At 44.4% G+C, this 27,199-nt stretch overlaps 1 protein-coding gene across 23 annotated transcripts; it reads right to left on the reverse strand.

Moving 5' to 3' along the window:
* Positions 1-18: 18 nt before the first annotated feature.
* On the reverse strand, positions 19-27,072 carry mapk8ip3 (mitogen-activated protein kinase 8 interacting protein 3). 23 transcript variants are annotated; one of them, XM_047572788.1, is made up of 34 exons: positions 26,078-27,068; positions 20,702-20,822; positions 20,513-20,583; positions 19,272-19,351; positions 18,713-18,736; positions 16,935-17,085; positions 14,907-15,141; positions 14,717-14,819; positions 14,281-14,399; positions 13,809-13,820; positions 13,394-13,411; positions 12,774-12,831; positions 12,537-12,689; positions 11,576-11,633; positions 11,336-11,487; positions 11,189-11,245; positions 10,913-11,083; positions 9,833-9,959; positions 7,277-7,327; positions 6,461-6,550; positions 5,623-5,778; positions 5,377-5,542; positions 5,080-5,277; positions 4,825-5,002; positions 4,629-4,748; positions 4,438-4,518; positions 4,280-4,347; positions 4,045-4,193; positions 3,784-3,955; positions 3,575-3,688; positions 2,338-2,376; positions 1,834-2,001; positions 1,478-1,624; positions 19-870 (listed from the first exon to the last, which is right to left on the reverse strand). In XM_047572788.1, exons 1-34 carry the CDS (start codon positions 26,381-26,383, stop codon positions 710-712), a joined length of 4,074 nt encoding a protein of 1,357 aa, XP_047428744.1. In that variant the 5' UTR covers positions 26,384-27,068; the 3' UTR covers positions 19-709. The 23 variants fall into 23 exon arrangements, with proteins under 23 accessions (XP_047428744.1, XP_047428756.1, XP_047428738.1 ...); XM_047572800.1 differs by having other exon boundaries at positions 17,031-17,082; positions 26,078-27,067; XM_047572782.1 differs by having other exon boundaries at positions 9,833-9,992; positions 16,935-17,082; positions 26,078-27,066.
* Positions 27,073-27,199: the final 127 nt, after the last annotated feature.

The raw sequence follows: 27,199 nt of genomic DNA on the forward strand, positions 1-27,199 counted from the left end.
AGACACGTCAGCCGTTCGTCAGCACACGAATATGTTTAATAATATTTAATCCACACAGAGATCGATGCAAGAGTTTCCATACTGAACAGAGAAGGATGGAGATTTACAGTAAAACCCTGAACACACCACGAGCTTCAGACACGTCTCTACACCGGAAAATACGTCCTCGAAACGTCGGACACGTCTCCATCGCTTTCCCTCTCGTCTTCACCTTCGAGTTTCAACAAACACCTCCACCCCCGGCATCTCTGCTGCTGACATCTCCACCCGCAAAGCTCCACTTTGTTCTTCTTATTTATCTCTTTTTATTCTTTTTTTTTTTTTATCGTGTCACTCCGGGCTTTTGTTTTTTCCACAGACGTGACCAAACTAAATGGAGGGAGTAACTGTTTGGGGGGGCAGATGCAGGACAGTGGAGGTGGATATAAGGTGGATGCAGAGGAGGGAGGTAGTTACGAGGCCCCCGGGGGGGGGGGCAGAAACAGGGTCGCAGGCAGATTACTAGATCAGAGGAGGCGTTAAAGTTACAGGATGGAGGGGTTTAATAGTTACAGGGGACAATAACACGGCTTTTGAGGGGGGGGTGAAGGGGGCGTCAGCTTGAACTGGTTTTACACGACCGGAGGGGGGGGGGTTAAATTACAAGGTGGCGGCTGGAAGCGTCTGTGGGGGGGGGGAGGTGGGCGTTAAAGTTAAAGCGGATCCGGTGTCACTCGGGGACGTAAGACACCTGCCAGACGATGATGTGGCTTCGCTCGGCTTTGCTCAACGAGGGTTTCATCTGAGAGGCTCCGCCCCCACCACCGCTGCCGCCGCCGCCCCCACCGCCGCCGGGGTCCGCCTCCTCCGTCTCATCGTCCTCCCCATCGCCTGAGGAAAAACACAAGGTTCGTTAAAGTGCAATTAAAAAAAATAACTACTGCTAATTAAATGCATAATGTTTATGTTTTGATAACATCATATTTGGCACAGGTGTTTATTTTTAAGCAAATTTTGATATTTCAAACTAAAATCCCATCGTGCTCAATTTTTTACACAGTGTAACCTAAAAATGTGATGTTGTCCCCATTAAGGGACAAAAGTGTCCTCTTCAAAAACGCCTTAAAAATAGAACATTTTAATAAGTCTTTGTACTTTTTTTTTTTAACCCACTTTAGTACTAATCACAAAACTTTCTGACGCCATCAGAAAAATCCTCCCAAAAAAACCCACCTTACATCTAGATTATTATTATTATAATAATAAAATGCTTCCACTAATACGAATAACTTAGTATTTGTGATTAGTCCTGAAGTGGATTAAAAGATTTATGTTATTTTTAAGGCGTTTTTGAAGAGGACGAGTTAATATTTCATATTTATAAGAGTGATAACAGACACAATCTTGATGAAATAATATATTTTTCCAGGTATTTTTCTGGTCCTGATACAGGTGATACAGGTGATACAGGTGTGTGTGGTGTCAGGTGATCGCTCACCTATGCGGAAGTCGATGTATCCCTCTCCACCGCTCAGCACCAGCACGTTATGAACCGTCTGAGCCTCCGTCTCTGCGGGCGCCGCCGAGCCCGTCCCCTCCGACGGACTGTCCAACACGCTGCCATTTAAAGTGGCCAACACGTTACCTGTCCCAAAACAAGTCAAACGTCAGGTTAAAGACAAAACTCAAGGCGCACAGAAGGTTTATAGAGGCGTGCATGATCTTTCTTGACTCCATCTGATTCCTCCAGAGGACAACAACCTCCACGGTTTGTTTTAGAGGAGACAGACGACTCACGACACGTCTGGGACAAAACCTCCAACCACATCTGGATGATTCGTCTTTGTTATCTACCTGGTACGGAGACGAAGAACTTGACGGCGTCCCGGTGTCCGTGGAAACACAGCTGGGCCTGCGCCATCGAGCAGTACGGGATGAAGCTGCCGCTGCTTTTCTCGGAGCCGCCGTCGTCGCCGTACACGTGGATCACGCCACCGGAGGACGTGGGAGACACCTTGTTGGCTGGCGGGACGAGAAAGGAACCAGTCAGAAAAAAACGTGCATAAAAAAAATCTAATCGAATCAAATCAAATCCAACCAGGATAAAATAAATAAAAAAATAAAAAAACACCACCACAGCTCAACTGAAAATGAAGGATTAAAGAAGTTAAAACACAAACTCGCCGCATGCAGCCATCGTCTTTACGACGCCGTAAATCATAACATGCAAAGCAACTGAAGAGTGAAGCTTTTCACTTAAACCGACTTCACGGCAAATATTCACGGATTAAAATGTTTCTAAAAAGGTTGAGAACAGGACGATCACATCAGCAGGAAGATGTCAGCGCTCCCACTTACCCCTCAGACCCAGGAGCTGCCCCCGATGAAGGACCACGGCTACAGGAGGAGGAGGAGCAGGAGGAGGAGGAGGAGGAGCAGGAGAGAGGAGGAGGAGGAGGAGGAGGAGGAGGAGGAGAGAGGACAGTGACAGTAATAGTTACGACTAAAACTGTGAGAAGGAGGAGAAACCACTGACGGATGGAAGGAAAACAGAAGGAGGAGGAGGGAGGAGTGAAAGACTTTCAAAGTCCCGAGTTTAGGACTCAAATAAGATCACGTTTTAATTAGTTTATCATCAACTTTATTTATGGACCTGCGTAAAATCTGCTGTAAAAAGAACAGAAGAAGAAAAAGGAGAGAAGAAGAAAAAGGAGAGAAGAAGAAAAAGGACGAGGAGAAGATGTGTCAAATCTGTTCAATATAGAACTAAAGAAGAAGAAGAGGAAGATAGTGAAGGAGATATAAATAAGAGGAGCAGAAGAAGAAGATCTAGGAGGAAAATCAGAAGAATAAAGAGGAGGAGAATATAAAGAAGGAGAGAAGGAGGAGGACGGAAAAGAAGCTGCACAATATATACAAGAAGAAGAAAGAGGACAAAGAGTTGATGAAGTAGTTGGGGATTAAGCTGAAGGATGAGAAGAAGAAAAAAAGGAGAATATAAAGCAGGAGGTCAAGAAGAAGAAAGGAGGAGGAGAGGAAGTAGAGGAGAAAGGGGAGGAGAATATCAAGAAGGGGAGGTGAACGTAGGCCAAGAAGCAGGAGGAGAAGAAAATAAAGAAGAAGGAGGAGGAGACGCTGCTGTTTAGCATCAAATCTCCTCGACATATAACAGAAGAAGAGGGAGATAGAAGGAGGAGGAGGAGGAGGAGTTGGGGATAAAAGAAGATGGAGAAGAAAGTGTGGGAGGAGACTAAAAAGAAGTTCCCTAAATATCTGGAGTAGAAGAAGAACCAAGATGTCTCCTCATGGATTTCATCTTTGGTTCATCTTGTTTTTCTACCTTTATGTTCCTGGAAACTCCTCAACCTGATGTTAATTAATTATTAGATGATTATTAAAGGTTACCATGGTTACCACCATGGTTACCACCTCTACACCTGACTGAGCTCGTTTTATTCTGATTATTAGAGTAAAAGGGTCGACTGTAGTGATTATTAGTTGCAATCTACAACGTTGCCACCAGGTGGCACCAGATCTTGCACACTGGTCCTTTAAGCTGCTGGATTAATGTTTATATTTACTCTCTGAAACTCACTCTCTGTCAGCGGGATGGAGATGATCACTCCGTTTCCGGTCCCGACCCAAAGACGATTTCCACCGATCAGAAGAGCCGTGATTCGCACGAAGGAGAAACCGAGCTTCCCGGTCCCTGCGGATTAAAACCAGAGTGATTAAAACCTGAATCTCGTCTTCTCGTCGTCGTCTCATCGTCGTCGTCGTCGCTGTCGTCGTCGCTGAACCCACCGAGCATCTTGCTGACGTACGGCTCGATGTCGACGTCCTGCAGGTGCTGGTGCGTGTGGGCGTGGTAGAGACGCAGCGTCGAGTCGAGACGGATCGAAACCCAAACGCCGTCTCCGATCCAGGCGAGCTGACGCACCTGACTCTCCCTGCGAGGGTGGGCGTCGAAGGACTTCTACAGAGCCGGGAACGAATCACATCGGTTTATTTATATATATATATGCATGTGTGACGGAGGGCGAGGTTAGAAGAACAGCAGCTCACCTCTATCTGCATGCTTTTGGGCTGAATGACGTGGATCTTGTTCTTGTAGCCGCACCAGACTTTGTCGTGGACGACAGCCATGCAGCGGATGGAGTGATGGGGGCGGCCCAGGTCCATCAGGTGGTAGTTGGACAAATCCCACTGACCGTCTGTGGAGAGAGAATCGATTAAAGCTGCAGCACCAGCTTTTAAAAGAACAACAGAATCACAGCTTTACAGCACGAGGATGAAATACCTTCGGATCTGTGGAAAATGGCGAGAGTCCCGTCGGCGAGGGCGACCAGGACACGACCTTTCACGTGGCTGCAACGACAGGAGGTAGAAACCTTTTAGGTACTAAAAATACAAACATGTCGTAATAAACACAATGAGCGCAGGGGATGTTCTTCTTACACCAGACTGAGCACCGAGTCTTTGAGTTTGATGGAGTGGAGACACTTCTTCCAGTTTCCAACAGCTGAGTGGACGTAAAGCCTTGAAGGACAAACAGACGCTGGTTATTCGACAGAAACTTTCCTGCCGGAGCTTAACTCTGTTATTTTTGATTGGTTTTTTAATTAAAACAGGTCACAGTTGTGATTTACCAGCCGTTCTGGGCTCCGAGCCACATGGTTGGGGCCACGCTGGTGTAGTTTTTGGCTTCTTCGCCTCCTTCCTCCGACTCCTGCGGCTGAGACGTTTCCTCCTTGGACTGTCCTGAGCTCCTGTAGGGGGAAGGAAGATAACGGCGTCAGTATTCACAGCATCTTTTGAATTGTTTCCTGAGTGTTTCCCTCTCACCTCTCGGAGGCGTCAGCCGGACGAGGCTGAGGATCGGTGAAGACGTGCTCCATGAACGGCCCCGGACGTCCCGTCTCCGAGTGGCCGGCGTTGGACTCGGGGACCTCGGTGGCCTCGGTGGCTTCCTCGGCCGACTGCGCCGGGTGGATCTTCCCGTTGGCGGGCGGAGCGGTGGGAGCTGAAAGCACAAGACCAGTGAGCGGCTCTTATCTTATTCTATCACGCGGCTAAAAGGAAGTTTCATCCTGAGCCCACCTTGTCCTTTGTCCATTATCGGCGTGTCAGTGCGCGAGGAGCAGTTGCTGCGAGCAACGCTGCAGTTGGTGGCGCAGCCGACGAGCGTGATGCCGGCCAGCATACCTTCAACGCTCCCCGCATCCTCTCCTCCACCCGCTCCGCCGTCACCTGGGTCCAACACGATCTCTCCGGCCGGATAATCGCTCTCACTGGCGGCTGGATGCGGCGACGACGACAACGATGAAAACACGTTGTGAAGAGAGTAACGAGATGTGTTTACGGTGGAACAAAAAAGATCTTCCTCCTCCTCCTCACCTGGCACGCTGGAGATGCAGAGCACGTGGGCGTTGCAGACGTTGAACTGGTCGACCAGCGAGCCCGGCTGGTTGGCGTCGATGATGACCACCTTGCTGGCGGAGTGGGTGCTGGTGAGGATCCAGACTCGACTGCTCATGGTGTCGGTTTCGTGGAGCTCCTTGGACTGAGGGAAGCAGATGACGGCGTCAGTTTCTATAATCAGTCTGCATTTAATCCTGCACTGAAACACGAATGTCCACTTACCTTCCTCTTCTCGGGGGACGTGTGGTTGTTCTTTTTATCGGCGCCGTCCTCCTCGGCGTGAAGCGGGTCGCTGCTCCCCGACAGGGCTTTGGCCGCCGCCAACTCCTGGCTGCTGACCCTCCACCCTGTCAGGTCCACTCCTGCCGCACACCACAACTACATGCACAGAGTAAAACTGGTCGGATATGCACTTTTTAAAACCAATCAAGATTTATAAAAGCTGCAGTTCCTCTAACGGCCATTTGACGCTAGCAGGAGAAGCTACGTTTGACCGCTTTGTTGCCGAGCGTAGAGCAGCAGCTAGTTAGCTTAGCTTACACCGGAAACAGAGACTAAACTGCCTGGATGCCCCGCCCACACATACTCTCTGATCTACCTCCACCAGTTACAAGGCAAACTTGGATTAAACACTGGATTTACTTTTTATTTATTTTTCACGGCCCAAGGAACCACTTTACAAAGCGGGTGACGCCATTATGTCACATCCAGTTTATTTAGCGTCAAATTACGAACTAAAACACTTGAACACGCATCAACATCACATTAACCACCTGAAATAACAGAAACAACCATCCTTGAAAAAAAAACATTATTTGACATGTATTTTAGTGTTTTAATTTGTCCCAAGCCCCGCCCACTAACATGGAGGGGGTGGAGCTTATGACCTATATTGCAGCAAGCCACCAGGGGGAGCTCTACTTGCTTTAGAGGAGCTGTTGTCCATCATACAGTCTATGTTATCATTGTTCCAAGATGGCGGCCGCCTCTGGCCCCAAACTGAGCCTCAAAAACCTCTTCTTCAGTAAATATATCGGTGAAATTTCACGGAAAACCTCACCTTCCTGTTGGGATCCTTCTCCACCAGAGGGCGACAGTACACCGGGACGGGGACGTTCTTCATGCGGTTGTCTTCCTTCTCGTTCGTGGTCTAAAAGCAGAGTGGAGGATTATTCCATGAAAACATTTTTCCCAACTATATCCCACGGGAAACATAAGGGGATGCACCGTATACATGTACAGTACATCAGACAGGAGGTGTTAAAGGAAAACTCCAACATATATTTCCAAATTTTCAGCTTGTAAACTTGATTATAACTCTACTTAAATTGTTCAGCTTGGTCTGGAGTCTCTCTGCTGGGAACTGATTATTCTCCTGCAGTCAGATCATAAGAGTAACGTCTAAATTACTCAGCTTGTAGTATTTCTTTGGCGCCACCTGTTTGTCACAACAGGAATGACGAAGCACTGATGCATCCAGAAGCATCTTAAACAGTAAAAATCGGGTTTTTCCTTTAAGAACACTCAGAGTTCAGAGGTGAATGAGTTGCGTAGGGCAGGTTGAGACAGACAGAGGTTAAAGATTAAAATTCGCAGGGAAACTCCCACACTCGCAAAGTGTTATGTGTTTGCACGTAGCGCGTCTTATTGAAATACAGGGCTTCCATCATGCCTAGAAACTAAAAAATAATCTCGTGATCTTCATGCATTTTCCTGAGGAGTTTGTTTTGGTAAAAAAAAAGTCTCCAGGTGGAGAACACGGTGTCTCTGCGTTCGCCTGCTGTTCGTTCCTGCTGTCCAACGGTGGGAGGTTTGAGTGTGAGGTTAAAGGAAAAAGGGGGGAAGCTTCATGCTGGACTCTGTCGGTCTCACTTGCCTGTTGTCTCTTCAGCGGGTTGTCCTGAGCGGCGTCCGTCTGACCTCCAGTCTGCGGGAGACCAGAGTTAGAGCCGCCTGCCTAACCAAAACACTCCTCCGGCCGTCCAGCTGCCACTCGGATTCATTCAATTAAAGGATGAGTTCCACTAATAAACCCACATACACCAAAGATTCCTAATAACAAAGGACACTGCCCGGCCAAAAAAACTTTAACTAACAGGTCAGAGCCGACTGGTGATTATCTCCAACAAGTTATTTAAGACCAACTGATGCAATGAGGAGCTTCTCATTTCCTCCACATCCTGTGGTGGTGGAGAAGATGTTAGTGTGGTGGAGAAGATGTTAGTCTGGTGGTGGAGGAGATGTTAGTCTGGTGGAGGAGGAGATGTTAGTCTGGTGGAGGAGAAGATGTTAGTCTGGTGGAGGAGATGTTAGTCTGGTGGTGGAGGAGATGTTAGTCTGGTGGAGGAGGAGATGTTAGTCTGGTGGAGGAGATGTTAGTCTGGTGGTGGAGGAGATGTTAGTCTGGTGGAGGAGGAGATGTTAGTCTGGTGGAGGAGATGTTAGTCTGGTGGTGGAGGAGATGTTAGTCTGGTGGAGGAGGAGATGTTAGTCTGGTGGAGAAGATGTTAGTCTGGTGGTGGAGGAGATGTTAGTCTGGTGGAGGAGATGTTAGTCTGGTGGAGAAGATGTTAGTCTGGTGGAGGAGATGTTAGTCTGGTGGAGGAGGAGATGTTAGTCTGGTGGAGGAGAAGATGTTAGTCTGGTGGTGGAGAAGATGTTAGTCTGGTGGAGGAGGAGATGTTAGTCTGGTGGAGGAGGAGATGTTAGTCTGGTGGAGGAGGAGATGTTAGTCTGGTGGAGGAGAAGATGTTAGCCTGGTGGAGGAGATGTTAGTCTGGTGGAGGAGATGTTAGTCTGGTGGAGGAGAAGTTAGTCTGGTGGAGGAGGAGATGTTAGTCTGGTGGAGGAGGAGATGTTAGTCTGGTGGAGGAGGAGATGTTAGTCTGGTGGAGGAGAAGATGTTAGCCTGGTGGAGGAGATGTTAGTCTGGTGGAGGAGATGTTAGTCTGGTGGAGGAGAAGATGTTAGCCTGGTGGAGGAGATGTTAGTCTGGTGGAGGAGATGTTAGTCTGGAGGAGGAGATGTTAGTCTGGTGGAGGAGGAGATGTTAAGATGTTAGTCTGGTGGAGGAGATGTTAGTCTGGTGGTGGAGAAGATGTTAGTCTGGTGGAGGAGATGTTAGTCTGGTGGTGGAGGAGATGTTAGTCTGGTGGAGAAGATGTTAGTCTGGAGGAGGAGATGTTAGTCTGGAGGAGGAGATGTTAGTCTGGTGGTGGAGGAGATGTTAGTCTGGTGGAGAAGATGTTAGTCTGGTGGTGGAGGAGATGTTAGTCTGGAGGAGGAGATGTTAGTCTGGAGGAGGAGATGTTAGTCTGATGGAGAAGATGTTAGTCTGGTGGAGGAGATGTTAGTCTGGTGGTGGAGGAGATGTTAGTCTGGAGGAGGAGATGTTAGTCTGATGGAGAAGATGTTAGTCTGGTGGAGGAGGAGATGTTAGTCTGGTGGTGGAGGAGATGTTAGTCTGGTGGAGAAGGGTCAAATCATTGGCTGCATCAAGCAGAGGAAACATCTAGAAACTACTAAAACTGTTCAATGCTGCATTATTAAAAACTGGAAGGATTTTTTGAGCTATTCGTTTTTATTTAGCTAACTGTTTATTAGCTAGTTGTTTTAGCTGTGTTTTACCAAACCGTTTTAGCTATTCTTATCTATCCGTTTTTAGCTGTTCTTCAGCTAATGTTACCTGGTTTTAAAGCTAATGTTAACGTTTTAGCTAATTGTTTTTAAGCTTTTTTTTACCTAGCTGTTTATTAGCTAATTGTTTATTTAGCTAGTTATTTTAGTTGTTTTTTACCTCATTGTTTTAGCTATTTTTATCTAACCGTTTTTTTTTTTTTTTTAAGCTAACTGTTTTAGCTATTTTTATCAATCCGTTTTTAGCTGTTTTTTACCTCGTTGTTTTAGCTATTTTTATCAATCCGTTTTTAGCTGTTTTTTATCTAACCGTTTTTTGGGGTATTTTTTTTAGCTAACTGTTTTAGCTGTTATTATCTATCCGTTTTTAGCTGTTTTTTAGCTAACAGTTTTCTCCTGAACCCATGGAGACTCTTTGGGATGAGCTTTGATCAGTGGTCAGACTCTAACATCATCAATAAAAGATCTGAATCAAACACTGGACTGAAATAATTCTGGAGAAGCTTCTTATTGAATCAATGCCACAGAGAACGAAGCTGGAATCAAAGCTGAAGGAGCTCGAACCAGATATTAGAGTGGGAGACCTTTTTATTTTTTTGGCCAGACAGTGTATAATGTTGGTGCCTTATTATTATTTTAGGGGGGAAGAAACATTTCAGAAGAGGAAGTGATGCTGTAGAGCTTAAGAAGTTAATGTGAGGTGTAAATGTGCACATCTTCGGTCCCGTTTGTTCCTCATTGAGTGAATAAACTGGTGTGTTTTGGGTTCGCGGCCTCAGGCTCGTGCGTTACCTACCTGTTTGAAGCGTGACGGCACGCTCCATCCACAGGCCTGCATGATGCCGTCGTCACGCCGCATGTGTTCGCGGACCTGCCGGTACTGTTCCCTGCGCTGCTCTCTACGGGCCAACAGCGCCGAGTCGCTGAGGAGAGACGCAACACCGTTACTGGCCAGTCTGCAAGCAACAGGAGGGAAGAAGAAGAAGAAGAAACAGAAGAAGAAGAAGGCCAAGCGTTAGCGGGCAGGCAGCAGCAAGAGATGCAAAGAAAAGTAAATGAACACTAGTGAAGCAAAGTAAGTTTTCTTCTAGCCAAGCGGAATAATCTGTTTTATTTGTGTGAGAAGAAGCAAAAGACATTTTGGGAAAAAAGTTTCAACCTTTGGAAAATTATTCCCAAAAAACAAAGCTGAGCAACTGGACGAGTTTCTTAAAGATGATTGATCCAAGTCACATCTAAATAGGAGCATGTTAAACAATCTAAAGTCACTGCAACCAAATACTAATGTTTTCCTAAAAAATACTGTAAAGACTTTTTAAAAGAAGACATTTGAGACTCATTTTCAAAATTCTACCAAAACCAACACTGAATCTTGTTTTCTGGGGAAATATTTGACTGAAGTTAAACAATATAAAGTCAATGCAACCAAATACTAAGTGCAAGTTAATTTCTGACCCAGTGGAGACGCAATGAAAGAACTAAAAATCTAAAAAAAATCTGTGTTTTTACTATTATTCTGGCTTTTCACTTTCTTAAAATAAAGATCTAAAAGACCTAAAAAGGTTCACAAATACTTAAAAGGAATCATTTTGTGACACATTTTAAGATTCTTAAACCTTAATTTTTGGGGGAGTTGGGGTTTAAACGTAGGTTTAAACTTGTTGAAAAGGATCAGCTTGGTTTTTGGACTCTGACCCGTTCCCCCTGCAAACTATCTGTGATTTGCCGTCAAAGCGGGACGTTAAAAAGAAACCTAAACAGAACCCGAGCGGGTTCTACTTCTGCAAGCTGAGCCAGAAGCGAGCAAGCGGCGCCCCCTGCAGCAGAGGAGGGGGGGGGGGGGAGGCGGGTGAGCATTGGGGGGGAGGTCGCTCACTCTTCGGGGAAGAACTCCAGGGTGCGGTTGGAGGTGGAGATCTGGCACATGGTGTGGCTGCGCCGCTGGGGGAAACCGGCCGGCGACGGCGACTTGTAGTGGATGTTGACGCTGTAGTACGGCCTCTTGACGGGCGGCGGGCTGGACGACGAGCTGAAGAGACGCGCGAAGCTGGAGGACGGAGACAGAAAGGAGACGGGTTTTTTTTTACTTTCACACAGGTTGGAAGGTTTCTAACGTCTCACGTGAGCGAGTTGAAGGAAAGTTGAAGCTCACAACTGCCAGATGGTGGACTTCTTCTTCTCTTGGATGGGGGGACTCTCCCGCGACGCCCTGAGAGGACAGAAGAGACCAGGTTGGTTACAGTTAAAGCAGAACTCTTCACTTTCCCCCTGGTTCTTCGTCGCCTCCTCTCGCTGATACCTGATCATCTCCGTCCACCTCACGGCCTCCTGCAGCTCCATCAGCCGCTCTTTGTACTGGTTCCTCTCCATCAGGACTCGGGCCATCTCCACCCGAGTGAAGCGCCGCCGCTGCGTCATCGTCATGTCGCCGTCCTGCATCGGCGACGAAAACTGGGAACATCAACAGCTCCGCGTCAAGACTTCGGACGGACTTTTACCACCGGTTGATGCACGAACTCTGTTCTTTGTTGCTACTCACGTCATCGCCTCCTTCATCCTTGGAGTCACGAGATGCTCCGAGAGCCTCTGCTCTCAACCTGCAGCCCACAAACAACATCATTTATTTCTGTTAATTCACAGGAAGGAAGACGTGAAAGCAGAGACAAGAGTTTAAGACTTAAGTCAGGAAACAAAACAAGACGAGAGACAAATTTACGCTGCAGGCCAAAAGTTTAAATTTGTACATAACAGTTCATAGTTTCTTTGGTGTAGTTTGCATCAAAATAAACATGATTATAATACAAAGTAACTTATCAGAAGACATTTATACAAGAATTCTTAAATCTAAATACGTGTCAATGTCCACCTAAAGGTTCATGCAACAAATACATCCCTGAATACGTAGAACTCGTGCTGGTTTTTTAAGAAAAGCATCGTGAACAAACTTGAAGCTGCTTCCCTGTTGTGTAAAATGCTGAAAAGACACTTTTTCTAGTTTTCACTTGGTTTGGTTCTTTCTTAAAAAGAGCTCAGCTTCAGAAAACGTCTCCAAATACGCTGCAAATGTAGAAACCTGCTGCAGGAAGCGTTTGTTTTTCAAACCTTCGTGTTGGACGTGAGCTGAAATGTTAAGGCTCTTTTAAAGAAATGCAGGACACAGACACAAACGCCTTCAGTCTGACTCCGTCTGTAACAACGCCACCTAAACACTTGTCAACGCTGTGTTGGGTTAATTTTTATTTCTACTTCCTGCTTCAGGAACTTTAGTCTGTATCTCTGAACCTCCTCAGTTAACCTTTCCTCCATGTGTTTCATCTTTATTGATCCGAAACAATCAATAAAAAAAAAAATGCAAATGGAGACGCAGCCGTAAATAATAAAGAGGAAACACCCTGATACCTTCTTGCATTTCTTAGTTATTGTTCTTTTTAAAATTATTTTTTATTTTAACATCCTTATTAGATGATTCCTCATACGAAAGACACTCGAGCTGCTCCCACCTCCTCAGTTCTTCTTCCAGCTCCTTGACTCTGGCGTCCACCTTGTTCTTTGACTGCCTCACGGCCTCCAGCTCCTCCCTCAGCACCGCCCGCTCCCCCGTCAGCTCGTCCACTTTGGCAATGAGGTCGTTTTTCACGATGTTCAGGGCGTTTCTGTCGAGCGGCGAGCGCATCAGAACGATCAGAAACATGTCCAGCGCACAGAGCGATGCTTTCATGACGTGATTTTAATCTTACTTGGTCTCTAGGAGCTGTTTGTTCTCCGTCAGCAGGTTCTCCACCTCCTTACCCATCCCTGAAACACATGCACAGGTCTGTTAGGCAACTGATCAACCACAGAAAAACAATTAAAAAAGGAAATATTGGCTAAAAAACACTTCAATAAGAACATTTTTTTACCTTAAATACAAATTTAACTTAAATAAAACGTATTAACTTGTTAATACATCCTAAATATCTTATTTTCTTGCCAGAAATAAACACAGAAGCAGCAAGCAATGTGCAACGTAAGCCAAGCGCACAAACCTTTAAGCAAATATTACAAAACGTGAAAAAAAAACAACACAAAAAAAGATGTTGTGTTTTCAGATGTAGCTGGATTTTATTTAAAGGCTTCTTCTTCTTCTTCTTCATGGGCTCAACCTGCACTTTCAGATTAGTTCTCATCACAAATTACCTGCCTTAAATAATAGGAACCTGTCAGTAGATGAGATGCATATAAAGCCACGTAAAAACAAACAGAAACAAAAAAAGCAAGACACAAAGAAGCAACGAGGGGGATGTGAAAGCTAGAGGCCGGGGGGGGGGGCATATAACAAGCAGAGGGTGGAGATGAGCGCAGGCATGAAGCGCCTTACCGAAGAAATCATCACGGACTGGAGGCAAAAGAAGAAGAAGAAGGAGAAGGAGAGAGATGAGAGAGGACAGATTGGAAAAAAGAGAGGATGCTGATAATAAGCATTTATCAAAAAGGATTCGAAACGTGGCTGAAACGTAAAAGCTCTGTTTGCGTCCGACTGATTTTTTTAAAGTGCCAGTGAAGCCGTCACAAAGCAGCACCGAGAGATGAGCTAGAAAACAGGAGGGACGAGACTCTTACAGCCCTTTTTATATAATCGGCCATAAACTTAACAAATCACTAAATACTAGTAAGGAGCGTCTACTGCTTCGTCGTAGGTCCCAGCGATTTCGCGTACTCTCAAACGTGGAGTTTGCAAGAGAAGAAAAAAGGGAAAGAAAAAGATACGAACCAATGCATGTTCAGATACACACCTGAGAACTCGCCTATGGGTGTCACCAGCAGAAGCACATAAAAGGGGAAAAAAGAAACGGGTTAACAGATGGACAAGAACCGACTTCTTCAAAGTCCCTCCCACCTCCCAAAACAACAAGTGTAGAGATGAGGCCAAAAGCAGAAAGTGACATCAAAGATAAATAATGGGCGCATTAATGCGTCTGAATGAAGTAAAACTGAATGAATGGCGGCCGCGTGTTTATTTATTTGTTTGTTTCGGGTTTGCAGGGTTGTGCTGCAGCTTTCCATGCAAAGGAAAACAACGTTCAGACTGAGGCCTCACGTGGAGCTCGTACCCTGCAGTGGTGCAAAGAAAAAAAACACAAACGCTGGCTTTGTGTGACGCACACACAAACACAAACACACAAACATGCATCGGCCTTTATTTTCCTTTCCTTCAGCTTTACAGTTTTATTATATCCGAATCTAAAGAGCGAGTCCGGTTCATACCTAGCAGCTCGGCACCCGCGTCCACGTCCCCGATGATGTCCGACTTAGCGTCTTTGATCTCGTGGTACAGGGAGTCGGTGTTGATGCCGAAGGCTTCGTTAACGATGCCGTGAGACGGGCTGCAAAACACATTATTATATAATGAATAATAAATAGTAGAGGACCCACAGCGGAGCCCTGAGGGACGCCTCTGGTAACAGGAGAGGACTGGAGTTAGGAGTTCAATAGACAGTGAGACTAAAATCTATTTTTACTCCCGAGTCAATCGCTTCTTTATGCAGCCGTGTACATGCAGGAGTAATCGTGTTTCACTCAGTGAGGGCAGCGAAGAATCTCCTGGTCTTTGCTTTAAACCGTGTTAAATCTAATTTAGACCAAATCAAATGCTTTTCTGCAAAGAGGAATGCGTGTCCTCGTTTCTACGAACGTCCTGTACCTGTTTCCTCCTCCGTACACTCGGGGGTCCACGCACATGTCCAGCTCCGGGGTCGAATCGATGATCTCCTGAAACTCGGGCCACTCGTCGCTGCTTCCCATACCTGCAGCACAGAGAGCTTTTAGTTTAGTCCCCGCCCCCCTCGCACCAGGTCACGTCGCCTCGGACGCCGGCCGAGTCTCCTCCTCACCGATGCTGACGTTCCTGGTCTCCTGGGAAACCTGCACCTCCATGTTGCGGCTGAGGCGCTTGGCACTTTTCCTGCGGTTCCCGGCCCGCGTCGTGCCGTCGAAGTCGGACGCCGGCAGGAACCCTTCGATGATCGGGGTGACGGAGGCGGACGGCACCGAGGACGTGGGGGTGTTGGATTTGCTTCCCGTGCTGCTGGGAGTCGCCGCCACCGAGTCCGACTCCGACCCGTCCTCCTGGAAGGTCCCAGAGACAAACGTCACATCAGCATCGTACGGGAAGAACATGAACAAAACAATGTGGAGAATCACGGCAAAAAGGCAACAGTTCACTTTGTTAAATGGTTCATGTTACTAATTTACGCCTTATTATTTTATTTTTGTCTTATGATTCTATGCAGGTAACAGGAAATGTCTGTTTTAATGTTCACTTTGCTTACGAGGGATAAGACATCTCGTATTCTATTCTATTCTATTCTATTCTATTCTATTCTATTCTATTCTATTCTATTCTATTCTATTCAACTCTATTCTATATTATTCTATTCTATTCTATTCTATTCTATTCTGTTCTACTCTATTCTATATTATTCTATTCTATTCTATGCTATTCTATGCTATTCAACTCTATTCTATATTATTCTATTCTATTCTATTCTATTCTATTCTATTCTATGCTATTCAACTCTATTCTACATTATTCTTTTCTATTCTATTCTATTCTATTCTATTCTATTCTATTCTATTCTATGCTATTCAACTCTATTCTACATTATTCTATTCTATTCTATTCTATTCTATTCTATTCTATTCTATGCTATTCAACTCTATTCTACATTATTCTTTTCTATTCTATTCTATTCTATTCTATTCTATTCTATTCTATTCTATTCTATTCTATGCTATTCAACTCTATTCTACATTATTCTATTCTATTCTATTCTATGCTATTCAACTCTATTCTACATTATTCTATTCTATTCAACTCTATTCTATATTATTCTATTCTATTCTATTCTATTCATTTCTATTCTGTTCTGTTCTACTCTATTCTATTCTATTCTATTCTATGCTATTCAACTCTATTCTACATTATTCTATTCTATTCTATTCTATTCTATTCAACTCTATTCTACATTATTCTATTCTATTCTATTCTATTCTATTCAACTCTATTCTATATTATTCTATTCTATTCTATTCTATTCTATTCAACTCTATTCTATGTTATTCTATTCTATTCTATTCTAATCATTTCTATTCTATTCTGTTGTACTCTATTCTGTTTAATTATATTTTATTCTGTTCTACTCTATTTAATTCTATTAAGTCTGCTCTACTCTACTCCACTCTATTCTGTTTAATTCTATTCTATTCTATTCTTTTTTATTTTATTTTATTCTATTCTATGTGTCAACCATTTTAAATGGATGTGTCTACTGAGTATTTTTCATGTATTTTTTTTTTATATATTTTTTTCAAATTTAAAACAATAAGGCATCATGTTTTGTACCACGGACGGTTAAAGCTTAAAAAGTATAAAAAGATCTTAAAATGTGCATTTCATCCTGGATTTTAGAGTCTCAGGATGATTTCAAAGCCAAGAAGAAAGCAACGCTACGCCGCTATTCTTCTCATCTTGGCGGCTTTTCAAAACACAAAAGACATAAAATTATAGAGGAACGTAATTTATAAAAAAAAAAGGCTTAAACTTAAAAAGCAAGTGAAAACTAAAACCAGCGACAGAAATAATCACACGGTCACAAAGCAAAACGGCACAAAAGTTACGTCCCCTGCTTGCTTGAGTCAACAGCTACGACTCAAGAAACGTTTTTTTTTTTTTTTTTTTTTTTTTTTTTTTTAAAAGCTGACGTCTTAAAGCGACACAAGCAGGCAGGAGGAGGCGGTCCGTGTGGAAGTGGCGAGCTGCAGGAAGCCCCGCCCCCTTCCACACCCCCGGGGCCCACGGAGGAGGAAGAGGAGGAGGAGAAAGGAGGAGGAGGAGGAGGACAGGGCGCCGTCCGTCCCACCTGATAGGCGGAGCTGAAGGTGGACGGGCCGAGCTCGCTGACCTGCCAGATGTCTTTCCCGGGCACCATCCTAGCCCCCCCAGGACCCCCACGTACCATGCCCTCGCCGCTCGGGTACAGGCTCAACGATGGCGGCCGGTCCGATTTGCTGCTGGGAGACGAGACACAGACGAGGACAGACGTCAGAGGGACGGCTGCACACATTCAATTAATCACCTATAATCAGGTGTTTTAATCCTGTCATGCAATAAATTAATAAATAAATAAATAAATAAACGACGGGGAACATTTTGAGAACTATTATTAAACCCTTTACGGGGCAAGGAACCATATCTGGTAACTTCGTTTTAAAATTGCGTCCCTGTTAATCTCAGTGAGGTTTATTGTCATGTGGTTTTTCATTCAGCCAATCAGAGAAGATCAAGGAAACATTGTCAGGTCTAATCAGGGTCTAATGTGGTCGACAAGGTCCAGCTCTGCATGAACTCTGAGCACAACTGATTTATTATCATTTCTGTAAATGTTGTGTATATGACCTACAGAAAAACTCTAGGGTTATAAAAGTATTTTCATGAGTGTCGTATAAAGAGCTTTCTTGATGAGAAGCTTGAATTGGAGAGCAGAGAGTTAGCTTAAACAAACCTTTTGCATAAATGCCCAAATAAACAGTCACTGATGCACAACTGCAGAGATTTTTATAGAACTAATTAGCATGAAATTGCATCAAATGTTTTAAGTTCTGCAGAATTATTTAAAATCTTTTTTCATTAGCTTGGAGTTGGTCTTGTGAAATGTCTCTAATAAGATAAGCTCTAAGCTAACAGTAGCTCTCCCTAGCTTGTTAGCCTCCCAGCTAACAGTAGCTCTACCTAGCTTCCTAACCACCCAGCTAATAGTAGCTTTTAGCCTCCTAGCTAATAGTAGCTCTCCTGAGCTTCCTTTTCTTTCAGCTAATAGTAGCTTCTTGTAGCTTCCCAGCTAATAGTGGCTATTCTTAACTTCTCAGCTAGTGGTAGCTCCTCCTAGCTTTCCAGCGAATAGTAGCTCTTCCTAGCTTTTGAGTCTCTCAGCCAATACTAGCTCTTCCTGGCATCCTAGCATCTCAACTAATAGCAGCACCCCCCTAGCTTCTTAGCCTCTCAGCTAATAGCTCTTACTAGCATCTTAGCCTCTTAGCTGATAGTAGATCTTAGTAACTTCCTAGCCTCCCAGATAATAGCGGCTCTTCCTAGCCTTACTAGCCTCGAAGCTCATAGTAGCTTTTAGCCTCTCAGCTAGTAGTAGCACTTCCTAGCTTCCTAGCCTCCCTGCATCCTCCCATGCTACAGAAGTCCAAACTTTCAGTACCAGCCATAGTGTTAATGGGTGAAACCAACAGCGTGTAGACGAATGCTAAGATAAGCAAAGCTAAGCTATATATATATATATATATGTATACATATATATATATATATATGTATATATATATATATAAACACACTGTTCTTTTCAGCTGTTTCTGGACTGTATTTAAAACGGTTATAACATTAACATGGACACACACAGGACAGACTGGCTGACACATGAGGAAGAGGAGGAAGAGGAGAAGGTGGAAAACATTCCTTATTTTTATAATTTGATATCAGATCGCTGCATTGTCAAATAGAAAACTACTAAAGCCTCTTTTGGAGCAGAATGGGGGGTGGGTGGGAGTGGGACGGGACGTCACATTTCAAGTCCAGGCAGGGTCGGTTTGAGAGGAGAAGTGGGATGCAGCTCAGCGGCCATGTTGGATTTACCTTTTCCTCCATGTGTGGCGTTGACTGTGCAAACAGCAGCACAGAAAGCAAGCCAGCAAGACAGACAAGACAGGTTAGAGAGAGACATGCCATGGCACAGAAAAACACACAAACACACACCTTCAGATGGTCCTAAGTATGTTTTTCAGTCTCTTAATCCCTGTTTGCACGGGACTAGTTTTATTCTTAATTTTTTTTCTGGAGCGAAAACGAGACGTCTCTGAACTTTTTCACCCGTTTTGATGCATGAAATCATTAAATTAATGTGTTCGTCATCTGTAAAGGTGGATCTTGCACAAACTACTGTCTCACTGTCATGAGACATGTTATAATCTTAGCAATAATATCATATTTACAAATGTTGAGTGCTGCTAATTTTTGTATATTCTTTCAAATTTGTTTGTTTTTCGTCTATATTCTTGCTCTTTCTTCTTGCGCTATAAATTTCCCCATACATGGAAAAATGACAGAAAAACAATATTTTCAGGACAAAACGTGAAACGTCATCGACAAGACGATGGGTGAAAGTTGCACATTTACACATTTAAAGTCCACTCACGTTCGTCCACAGCCAGGGCCGTCCTGACTGCCCGCCTGCTGCATTTTGGACTCGATGTGTTCGACGTACGTCTGAATCATCTGTGAAGCAAAAAAAACAAGAGGACGACAATTCATTTAAAAGGAAAATAATGTGGAGAATTATCTGGTTACAGCATAAAAAACTACAGGAACTCAATGTTCACAATGTTTATTAAAGTAGATTTTGTTTTAGTTTTAGTTTAGTTTAGCTTCTTTTTCTTCCAGCTTATAGTAGCTCTTCCGCTCAGCCAACAGTCGCCTTTTCAAGATTCCTAACTGCTAGTAGTAGCTTTCCTTAGCTTCCTAGCCTCTCAGCTAATAGTAGTTCTTCCTAGCCTCCCGGCTAATAGTAGTTCTTCCTAGCCTCCCAGCTAGTTTTAGCGCTACCTAGCCTCCCAGCTAATAGTAGTTTTTCCTGGCATCCCAGATAATAATAGATCTACCTAGCCTCCCAGCTAGTTTTAGCTCTACCTAGCCTCCCAGCTAGTAGTAACTTGTCCTAGCCTCCCAGCTAATTGTAGCTCTACCTAGCCTCCCAGCTAATAGTAGTTCTTCCTAGCCTCCCAGCTAGTTTTAGCTCTACCTAGCCTCCCAGCTAGTAGTAACTTGTCCTAGCCTCCCAGCTAATAGCAGCTCTACCTAGCCTCCCAGCTATTAGTAGCTCGTCCTAGCCTCCCAGCTAATAGTAGTTTTTCCTGGCATCCCAGATAATAATAGATCTACCTAGCCTCCCAGCTAGTTTTAGCTCTACCTAGCCTCCCAGCTAGTAGTAACTTTTCCTAGCCTCCCAGCTAATTGTAGCTCTACCTAGCCTCCCAGCTAATAGTAGTTCTTCCTAGCCTCCCAGCTAGTTTTAGCTCTACCTAGCCTCCCAGCTAGTAGTAACTTGTCCTAGCCTCCCAGCTATTAGTAGCTCGTCCTAGCCTCCCAGCTAATAGCAGCTCTACCTAGCATTCCAGCTAGTTTTAGCTCTATCTAGCCTCCCAGCTAGTAGTAGCTCTACCTAGCCCCCCAGCTAGTTTTAGCTCTACCTAGCCTCCCAGCTAGCAGTAGCTCTGCCTAGCCTCCCAGCTAGTTTTAGCTCTACCTAGCCTCATAGCTAACAGTAGCTCCTCCTAGCTTCCTAGCCTCATAGCTAACAGTAGCTCTTCCTAGCCTCATAGCTAACAGTAGCTCTTCCTAGCCTCCTCGCTAACAGCAGCAGTAGTATCCTTTGCTGACCTCAGTGTGGCGCTGGTGCAGAGCGTTATACTCCTTCTTCATGTCAGATTCTCGCTCTTCTAGCCGAGTGACTGCGAAACAGACGAGAAAGAAACATTTACTTCACTGAAACAGACCCAAACACTTGCACAGCATATTATTATTATTATTATTGTCACTGTTATTATTATTATACATGCGTCCACTCACTCTGGTCAGAATAATTCTTGGTCTTGAGCTCCAGCTGTTTTCCCTGAAGCTCCAGAAACTCCACCTGCACCTGCAGGTCCTTCTTCTCAGCTTCCAGCGCATCTTCGAATTCAATGAATTTCTAACAGACAAAAGACACACGAGACAAAAAGAAACACTTTGTGTATATATATAAAAAAAACACACGGCCTTGAACCAGAGGACATGTTATAAGTTATAAGTCGTTCTCCAGTTTCTCGGTGCAAACACAGTAACAGCAGCTGAATACTTCCCCCTCAGTCTGCACGTTGTTGTTTCTTGTGTGTGTGTTTGTGTGTGTTTTTTTTTATAAAGCTGTTCACAATGACGTCCTTTTTTTCAATGCAGCAAGTCCACAAAGTCTTAATACTGTAATCCTCTGACTGCAGGGAGACCTTGGAACCAGCCATATGCAGCAGAGACACAACCAATACTAGAAAACACACTGTACACACTGTAAACACTCTAGCCATAACATTATGACCACCTGCCTAATATCGTGTGGGTCTAAACGGATCCTGCGAGTTGAGAGATGGGGGAGATCCAAGTCAGCGCCTCGAAACCACTGCAGACCCTGCAGCCGCCGCCACAGTCTGGTCCTTCCACTCGAGGACAAAATGTTCAATCCCACCCACTGATAGGAGCCATGGCAACCAGATAATCACCATTATTCACTCATAACGTTGTGGCTTTGTTGTTTAGTATAGATGCTAATATTCACAAGAGGGGCAACGTGTTCTTCTGTAGGGTTAAAAAGTGTCTTTTTAGTCTTAAAAATGTAAATATTACGTTGGATATTCGGCTTCTCATAATATTGTCTTTCCCCAGAAACGTAAACTCGATTAGACACTGAACCACCACCTCCATCTCGGGAGAATTTTCCTCTAAAAACGCATTAATTAAGCATTAATCAGCGTGTGGTGTTTACTGGACAAATGACATCTGAATGCACGGTCAATAATTACACAAGAGAAGCGTAGGAATGAATCATTGCGTGCATTGTGTATCGTGATAAAGGGGCTAATGCTAACGCTAATGCTATGTCAAGAAAGAGAAAATGAAAAGAGGCTCAATGATCCTTAACTCAGGTTGTTCAAATCAACACCACCACCTCATTATGCACCAATGATTCTGAATTATACCAACAAATTCTAAAACAAAACATCAGGACATCTCCTTAGCCTCTCAGCTAATAGTAGCTCTTTGAATTTGAATTTTACGGTCAATAATTACACAAGAGAAGCGACAGAGCGCACGGATGAATCGTTGCCGGTGTATTGTGTTTCCTCTGTCCCACAATAAATAATTAAATCTTCGTGGTGAGTGGAACTAATGTGGATTCCTGACGAGGAAATACGGTCACAAGCTTCGCTAATTACACTGAGTGTGCATTAGCATTTTCAAGTAGAGACACAGGAGAAAAAGAGTGAAATCATAACGACTGAATTAAGTTAAGGTATCGTGACCTGTGTGCTACACCGGTGTAAGTCATTTATTCTTGTACCTCATCAGTCTGACTCACTCTGCAATGACTCCACCCAAACACTAGTTGGTGCTGTGTCTTTTTTTTTTACCCTTCTGCTACTTCCTGCTTCACTTTCATCAACGGCGGCTGAAACTTTTGCTGAAATTTCACCAAACACGAGTCTGTATCTACAAACCTCCTCAGTTAAAGATTCTTTATTGACCCAAAACAATCAATTTAAAAATCGCAGAGACTGGAAACACGCTACTACCAAGAGGACCAATCACTGGGGAGGTTGACGTCTGCGTATTGATCGGATTCTTTAACGAATCTCTTATAAATTCCTCCTGTGGATCTTTGGTTTGGATAAAGTAGGCGTTGGTGGTTTCGTGTAAACAACAGAAATTTCATTGAGTTTCTAAACTACAGATAAGAGCTTGTGTAAGTAAACAAACAGGAAACTAGTCCGTGGATCCTCGATAGCTCTGCTCTGCTGAGACCTGCTGATGTGATGACAACACACGACGTCTCTCTGAGTTTTTAATGCTTCATCATGTTGCTTTAAATTCCGGTGCTGCATAAATTTTCACATTGTGCTCTTCTGGTTTTTCTGGTGAAGTGAAGCCACTTTGGACCATTTCACATCCTCTTCACATGTTGTGCTTCAACGTAAAGATTCAGCACAAAAAGAATTGATAAGCATGAAGGCTGGTAATGTTCCCTAGCTACGTTAGCGTTAGCTCTGGAATGACTCTGTGAAAGTTAGTTTGAAGTTTCAGTCGCCGTTCAGTTCAATAAAGAAACTCATCACCGATGGACTGAGCTGTTTTTATGTAAATCTGAGTTTTATGGTGCATTTACCTCGGAGGTCGAATGTTCGAGCTGAGAATGACGTCACAAAACAAGATGGCCGCCTCCACGAAAGCTCTTGGCTTGTCCCAGTGTAACTTGGTGTGTTCAATACTGGTGTGTCCAGTGTTTTAACTAATATTAGTGATGAAATCTACAAGACCACACGAGGCAGGAATTTATAAAAAACATTTAGTTTAAATTGTTTAATTTAAACGTAGAAAAAAAAAAAATACACCATTAATCCCAGTTTGTTCTGGTTTTACCAGGCTATTGTTTTTAGCCGTTGTTAGCGCAACATGGGCTTGTAGTTCCCATATAACACACGAACAGCTCAAATTACACTATAACAGCATTTCAACATGTGTGTGTGGATAAAAACTGTTCCAGTGGAAAATTACAACCTCGGGATCCTGCTGTTTTTATCTTCCATGTATTTTATTTGTTGTTTCTTTGTGAGTTACTGTTTGTTCCTAATTGTGGCAACTCTTGACCTGGTTAAATAAAGGCTAATAAACCCTAATAATGTAAAACAAATAATTCAGTTCCATTTTATTTATATAGCGTCAACGACAATACGCATTTTCTCGAGACTCTTTCCAAAATCCGAGCTGAAACCTTGACGGTTGCAAAGATAAACACTTGAAAACAAAGCAGGAAGTAGAAACAAAAATTAACCAAACTTGCAAAAAAGACACAGCGCCGACTAGTGTTTGGGTGGAGTTGTCACAGAGCGAACGCAGAATAAATGACTCGTACTGGTGTACGCTAAAAGAACCTCAGAGGGGAAATATAAAACCACCTATTAAACTGAAGATGCTCCAAAATGGCTGAATTAGTCAGCGTCGCTGTGAAATAACTGCTGTGAAATCTGGCCGTGAGTGCTGGCTGAGCAGAAAGGGAGGCTGCTGCCTTTGTTTACCATCAGCTCCGGCCTAATAACCTTGTAATCCGAGACCTTTTTTTTTGTGTCTTGGGTGTGTGATTGTTTTTCCTCTAAAGCTCTGAGATTTCTTCTCCTTCTCGTCCCGTGCGTTTTTGCTTCACGAAACCTTCCCGTGTTGTTTCTCTCTCTGATCTTACTAAGCACAAATCAGGTTACAGTGCCAGGCTCCCTCAGTGCACTCTGTGTACTATTGATTTCCCAGCACGTCGTCCCATCCCCCTCCTTCTGTTTGCTGCCGATACTCTAAAAAACTGTCTCTGTGTTCATTTGTTGCAGTCAAGTCGCCTCCTAATTTGAGGACGGACGTGCAGAAAGTTAAGGCAGGTGACTCAACAACTCGTCTGGGGACGTGATAAGTGACGCTTCGGTGCAGTAAAGTTACTTTAAAGCATTTGGAGACGGCGTAAAGAAATGACAGCGACGGGGAATGTTTAGTTTCCCCTTTGTTCAAATCGACACCACCAGCTTGTTTTGCAGCATCTGGATCAATGAAATCTGAATGTGAAGAGAAACTGGGTCGTGCAGCAAGACAACGAGCCCCAAAAAACACTAGAAAAGAGCGATTACAGAAGAACCAAGTGAATGTTTAGGAACAAGTCAAAGTCCTGACCTAATTAGTCCAATAGAAATGTTGTAGCATTTAAAGTTCACGAGAGGAAACCACCAACGTCTCAGACCTGAACTGGTTCTGTTCTGAGGAATCAGATTCCTCTGACTGGTCAGCAGGTACTGGAAATATCTCGTTTTAGGAGGTCACAGCAGATACCGGAAACGAGGCTTCACTGGATCGAACTGTGTCACGTTTTATCTTCGCTGATTAAAGTTTTTACAGTCGCTGGTTTTATTTTCTAAACTATCACCCACATTAAAGCCTAATTAAACCAACACAGAAAACTTTTAACGTCCTCTCTAGTTCTAGTTCAGCAGCTCACGCTGGAAACCAGAGGCGGAAAGCTAATGGCTAACAGCTAACGGCTAACACGAGCTCGGGCTGCTGTGACACCCCCAGGCCTCTTTGGACGGGAGGAGGATTAAAGTTGCTTTATGAAGCCGCGGTGGATCCCACGGCTGCTGCTGCTGTGACGACATCCGGTGGGAAGCTAAAAATAAATAAATAAAAGCAGCAGGAGGTGGAGTTTGTAACGTAATAGCTTCATATTCATGCCCACGTCTGTTTATGTCCTGTTTTTTTTTTTTGTTAGCTCTAGTTCTGCTGCTGCTATCACGCTCTGACACCCTGTTTGCATATATTATATTATATTATGTATATATTGTATATATTTGCATGTAGTTCTGCTGTAGATTAGTAAAGGAGCAGTAAATTAAATTAATGTTTAAAAAAAGAAGAAGAAGTTGGGACGTGGTTATGGCTCAATTACAGTGATATTATTATTATTATTAGTCGTAGTATTATTATTTTAATGCAGATAATCAAACAGTGGGTGACTGAACTACACTGGGACTTAAATGCCTACAGGTGTTAAGAGGCTAAATTCATGAGTGTTTCACAAATTTCCCGTTTAAACCCCAAATCCCCACGATTCTTTTAGAAATAAAGACTTGCATGAAACATCCAACACATTTCATCTTAGTTTTTTGGGTGGATTTAAAGTTAAATTATCTTAAAACAAGTGCAGTAAATATATAGATACTATACGGACGGAGCGGTTAACTCTTACAGTGCAGACGTCAAACATGTGGCCTGTTAGAGGGTCTAATCTGTAAATGAAAATTACTTCTATTCCTAATTTGTAAAAAAACGCACATGGGCCCAAATTACACTTGTTTCATTTGAAATTTCATTTTTTTTAAATGAAATGTAAACATTTTCCTAATTTACTTGTTCTCCTTTGCACTAAAACTAATGGAAACATCTTTATTTTTAGTGGTGCCTCCAAACTAAAAACGAGTTGAACCCCTGCTGTCATATTTGTAGAAATAAGGTTATGAATTAAATATTTTTTGCACAAACAGGCTGAACTGCACAGAGATGGAGACGTATTTTGGGTGTATTTGTATATAAGTCTTAGCAGCTGGGTGTGTGAGGATGCGGGGTGTGGAGGGAGGCCTGGGGAGGGAGGCCGGGGGGGTAACTCACCTCCTCCGCCTGCTTACGCAGCGCTTTCTCCCTCTCGTACTGGGTGATGAGCTGCTCGTTGTCCTCCTTCAGCAGCTCCAGCTCCACCTCGTGCTCCTGGTTCTCCGTCAGCACCGCGTCCAGGTTCTCCAGCACGTTCACCACCAGCGGCATCAGCTCCTTCACCACCTCCTCGTCGTAGCTGCGGATGAGCCGCTCGAACTCCCGGTAGATGCTGTTGGCCAGGCCCGACACGCGCTCCGACATCACGGAGCCGGAGCCGTAGTCGTCCTGGTACACCACCTCGTCTATCTGCAGCTCCATCATCCTGGCAGCTGGATCCAGATGCGCCTCAGCGGCACCTTTAGAGTCTCAGTGTTTGGATCCGATCAGGTGGAAGGAAAAATAAAAACAAAACAACAGAAACACCTACTCCATCTGTGGAGGGAGGCAGACTGTGTGCGTAACCTTGAGCTCTGAGAATATTGGCTGTAATATTTAGATGTAAAGAGGCCCCCTCCTCCTCCTCCTCTTCCTCCTCTCTCCTTCCTCCTCCAGACGCAGCCTCTTGTGCAGGGTGGTGGGGGGGTTATTTCCTCCAGACCTCGCAGTCCTACAGCTTCTTCTTCTCCTCCTCTCCCCGCGGAGGAAGCGTGTGTCCCGGGGAGCGGTGCGCCGCGGAGCCGGCCTGTGGATCCATGGCGAGGAGCGGAAAACGCGTCGGTCGATGCACCTGCCTCTTCAGCAGCCGCGGAGTCCGGCCATTACTGGCGAGAGGGGGGAGAGGGAGAGGGAGGGGGGCGGATAAATAAATAAATAAATAGGTAAATAAATATTCTTTTTTTTTTTTTTTTTAGATCGCCGCCTGTTGTGCCTCTATTGCCCCGTCTCCTCCATGTTCCTCCTCCTCCTCCTCCTCCTCCTCCACCGCTGCTGCTGCTGCTGCTGCGGGACTCGGGCGTCGATGGTGATGTCTCCCAATGGGAGAGGCTCTCAGATGGAGGGGGACGGGAGGGTGAGGAGGGAGGGAGGGGGGACAGCTGACCGACTCCCGCTGACGTCACTGCGTCTGCACGCTGCGTCACTGCGTCAAGTCGCGCACACACAGGACGGGAAGTGCGCGTGGACGCATGTCTAAATAAA

The sequence above is a fragment of the Mugil cephalus genome, chromosome 20, assembly GCF_022458985.1.
Source record: "Mugil cephalus isolate CIBA_MC_2020 chromosome 20, CIBA_Mcephalus_1.1, whole genome shotgun sequence".
Classification (NCBI taxonomy): domain Eukaryota; kingdom Metazoa; phylum Chordata; class Actinopteri; order Mugiliformes; family Mugilidae; genus Mugil; species Mugil cephalus.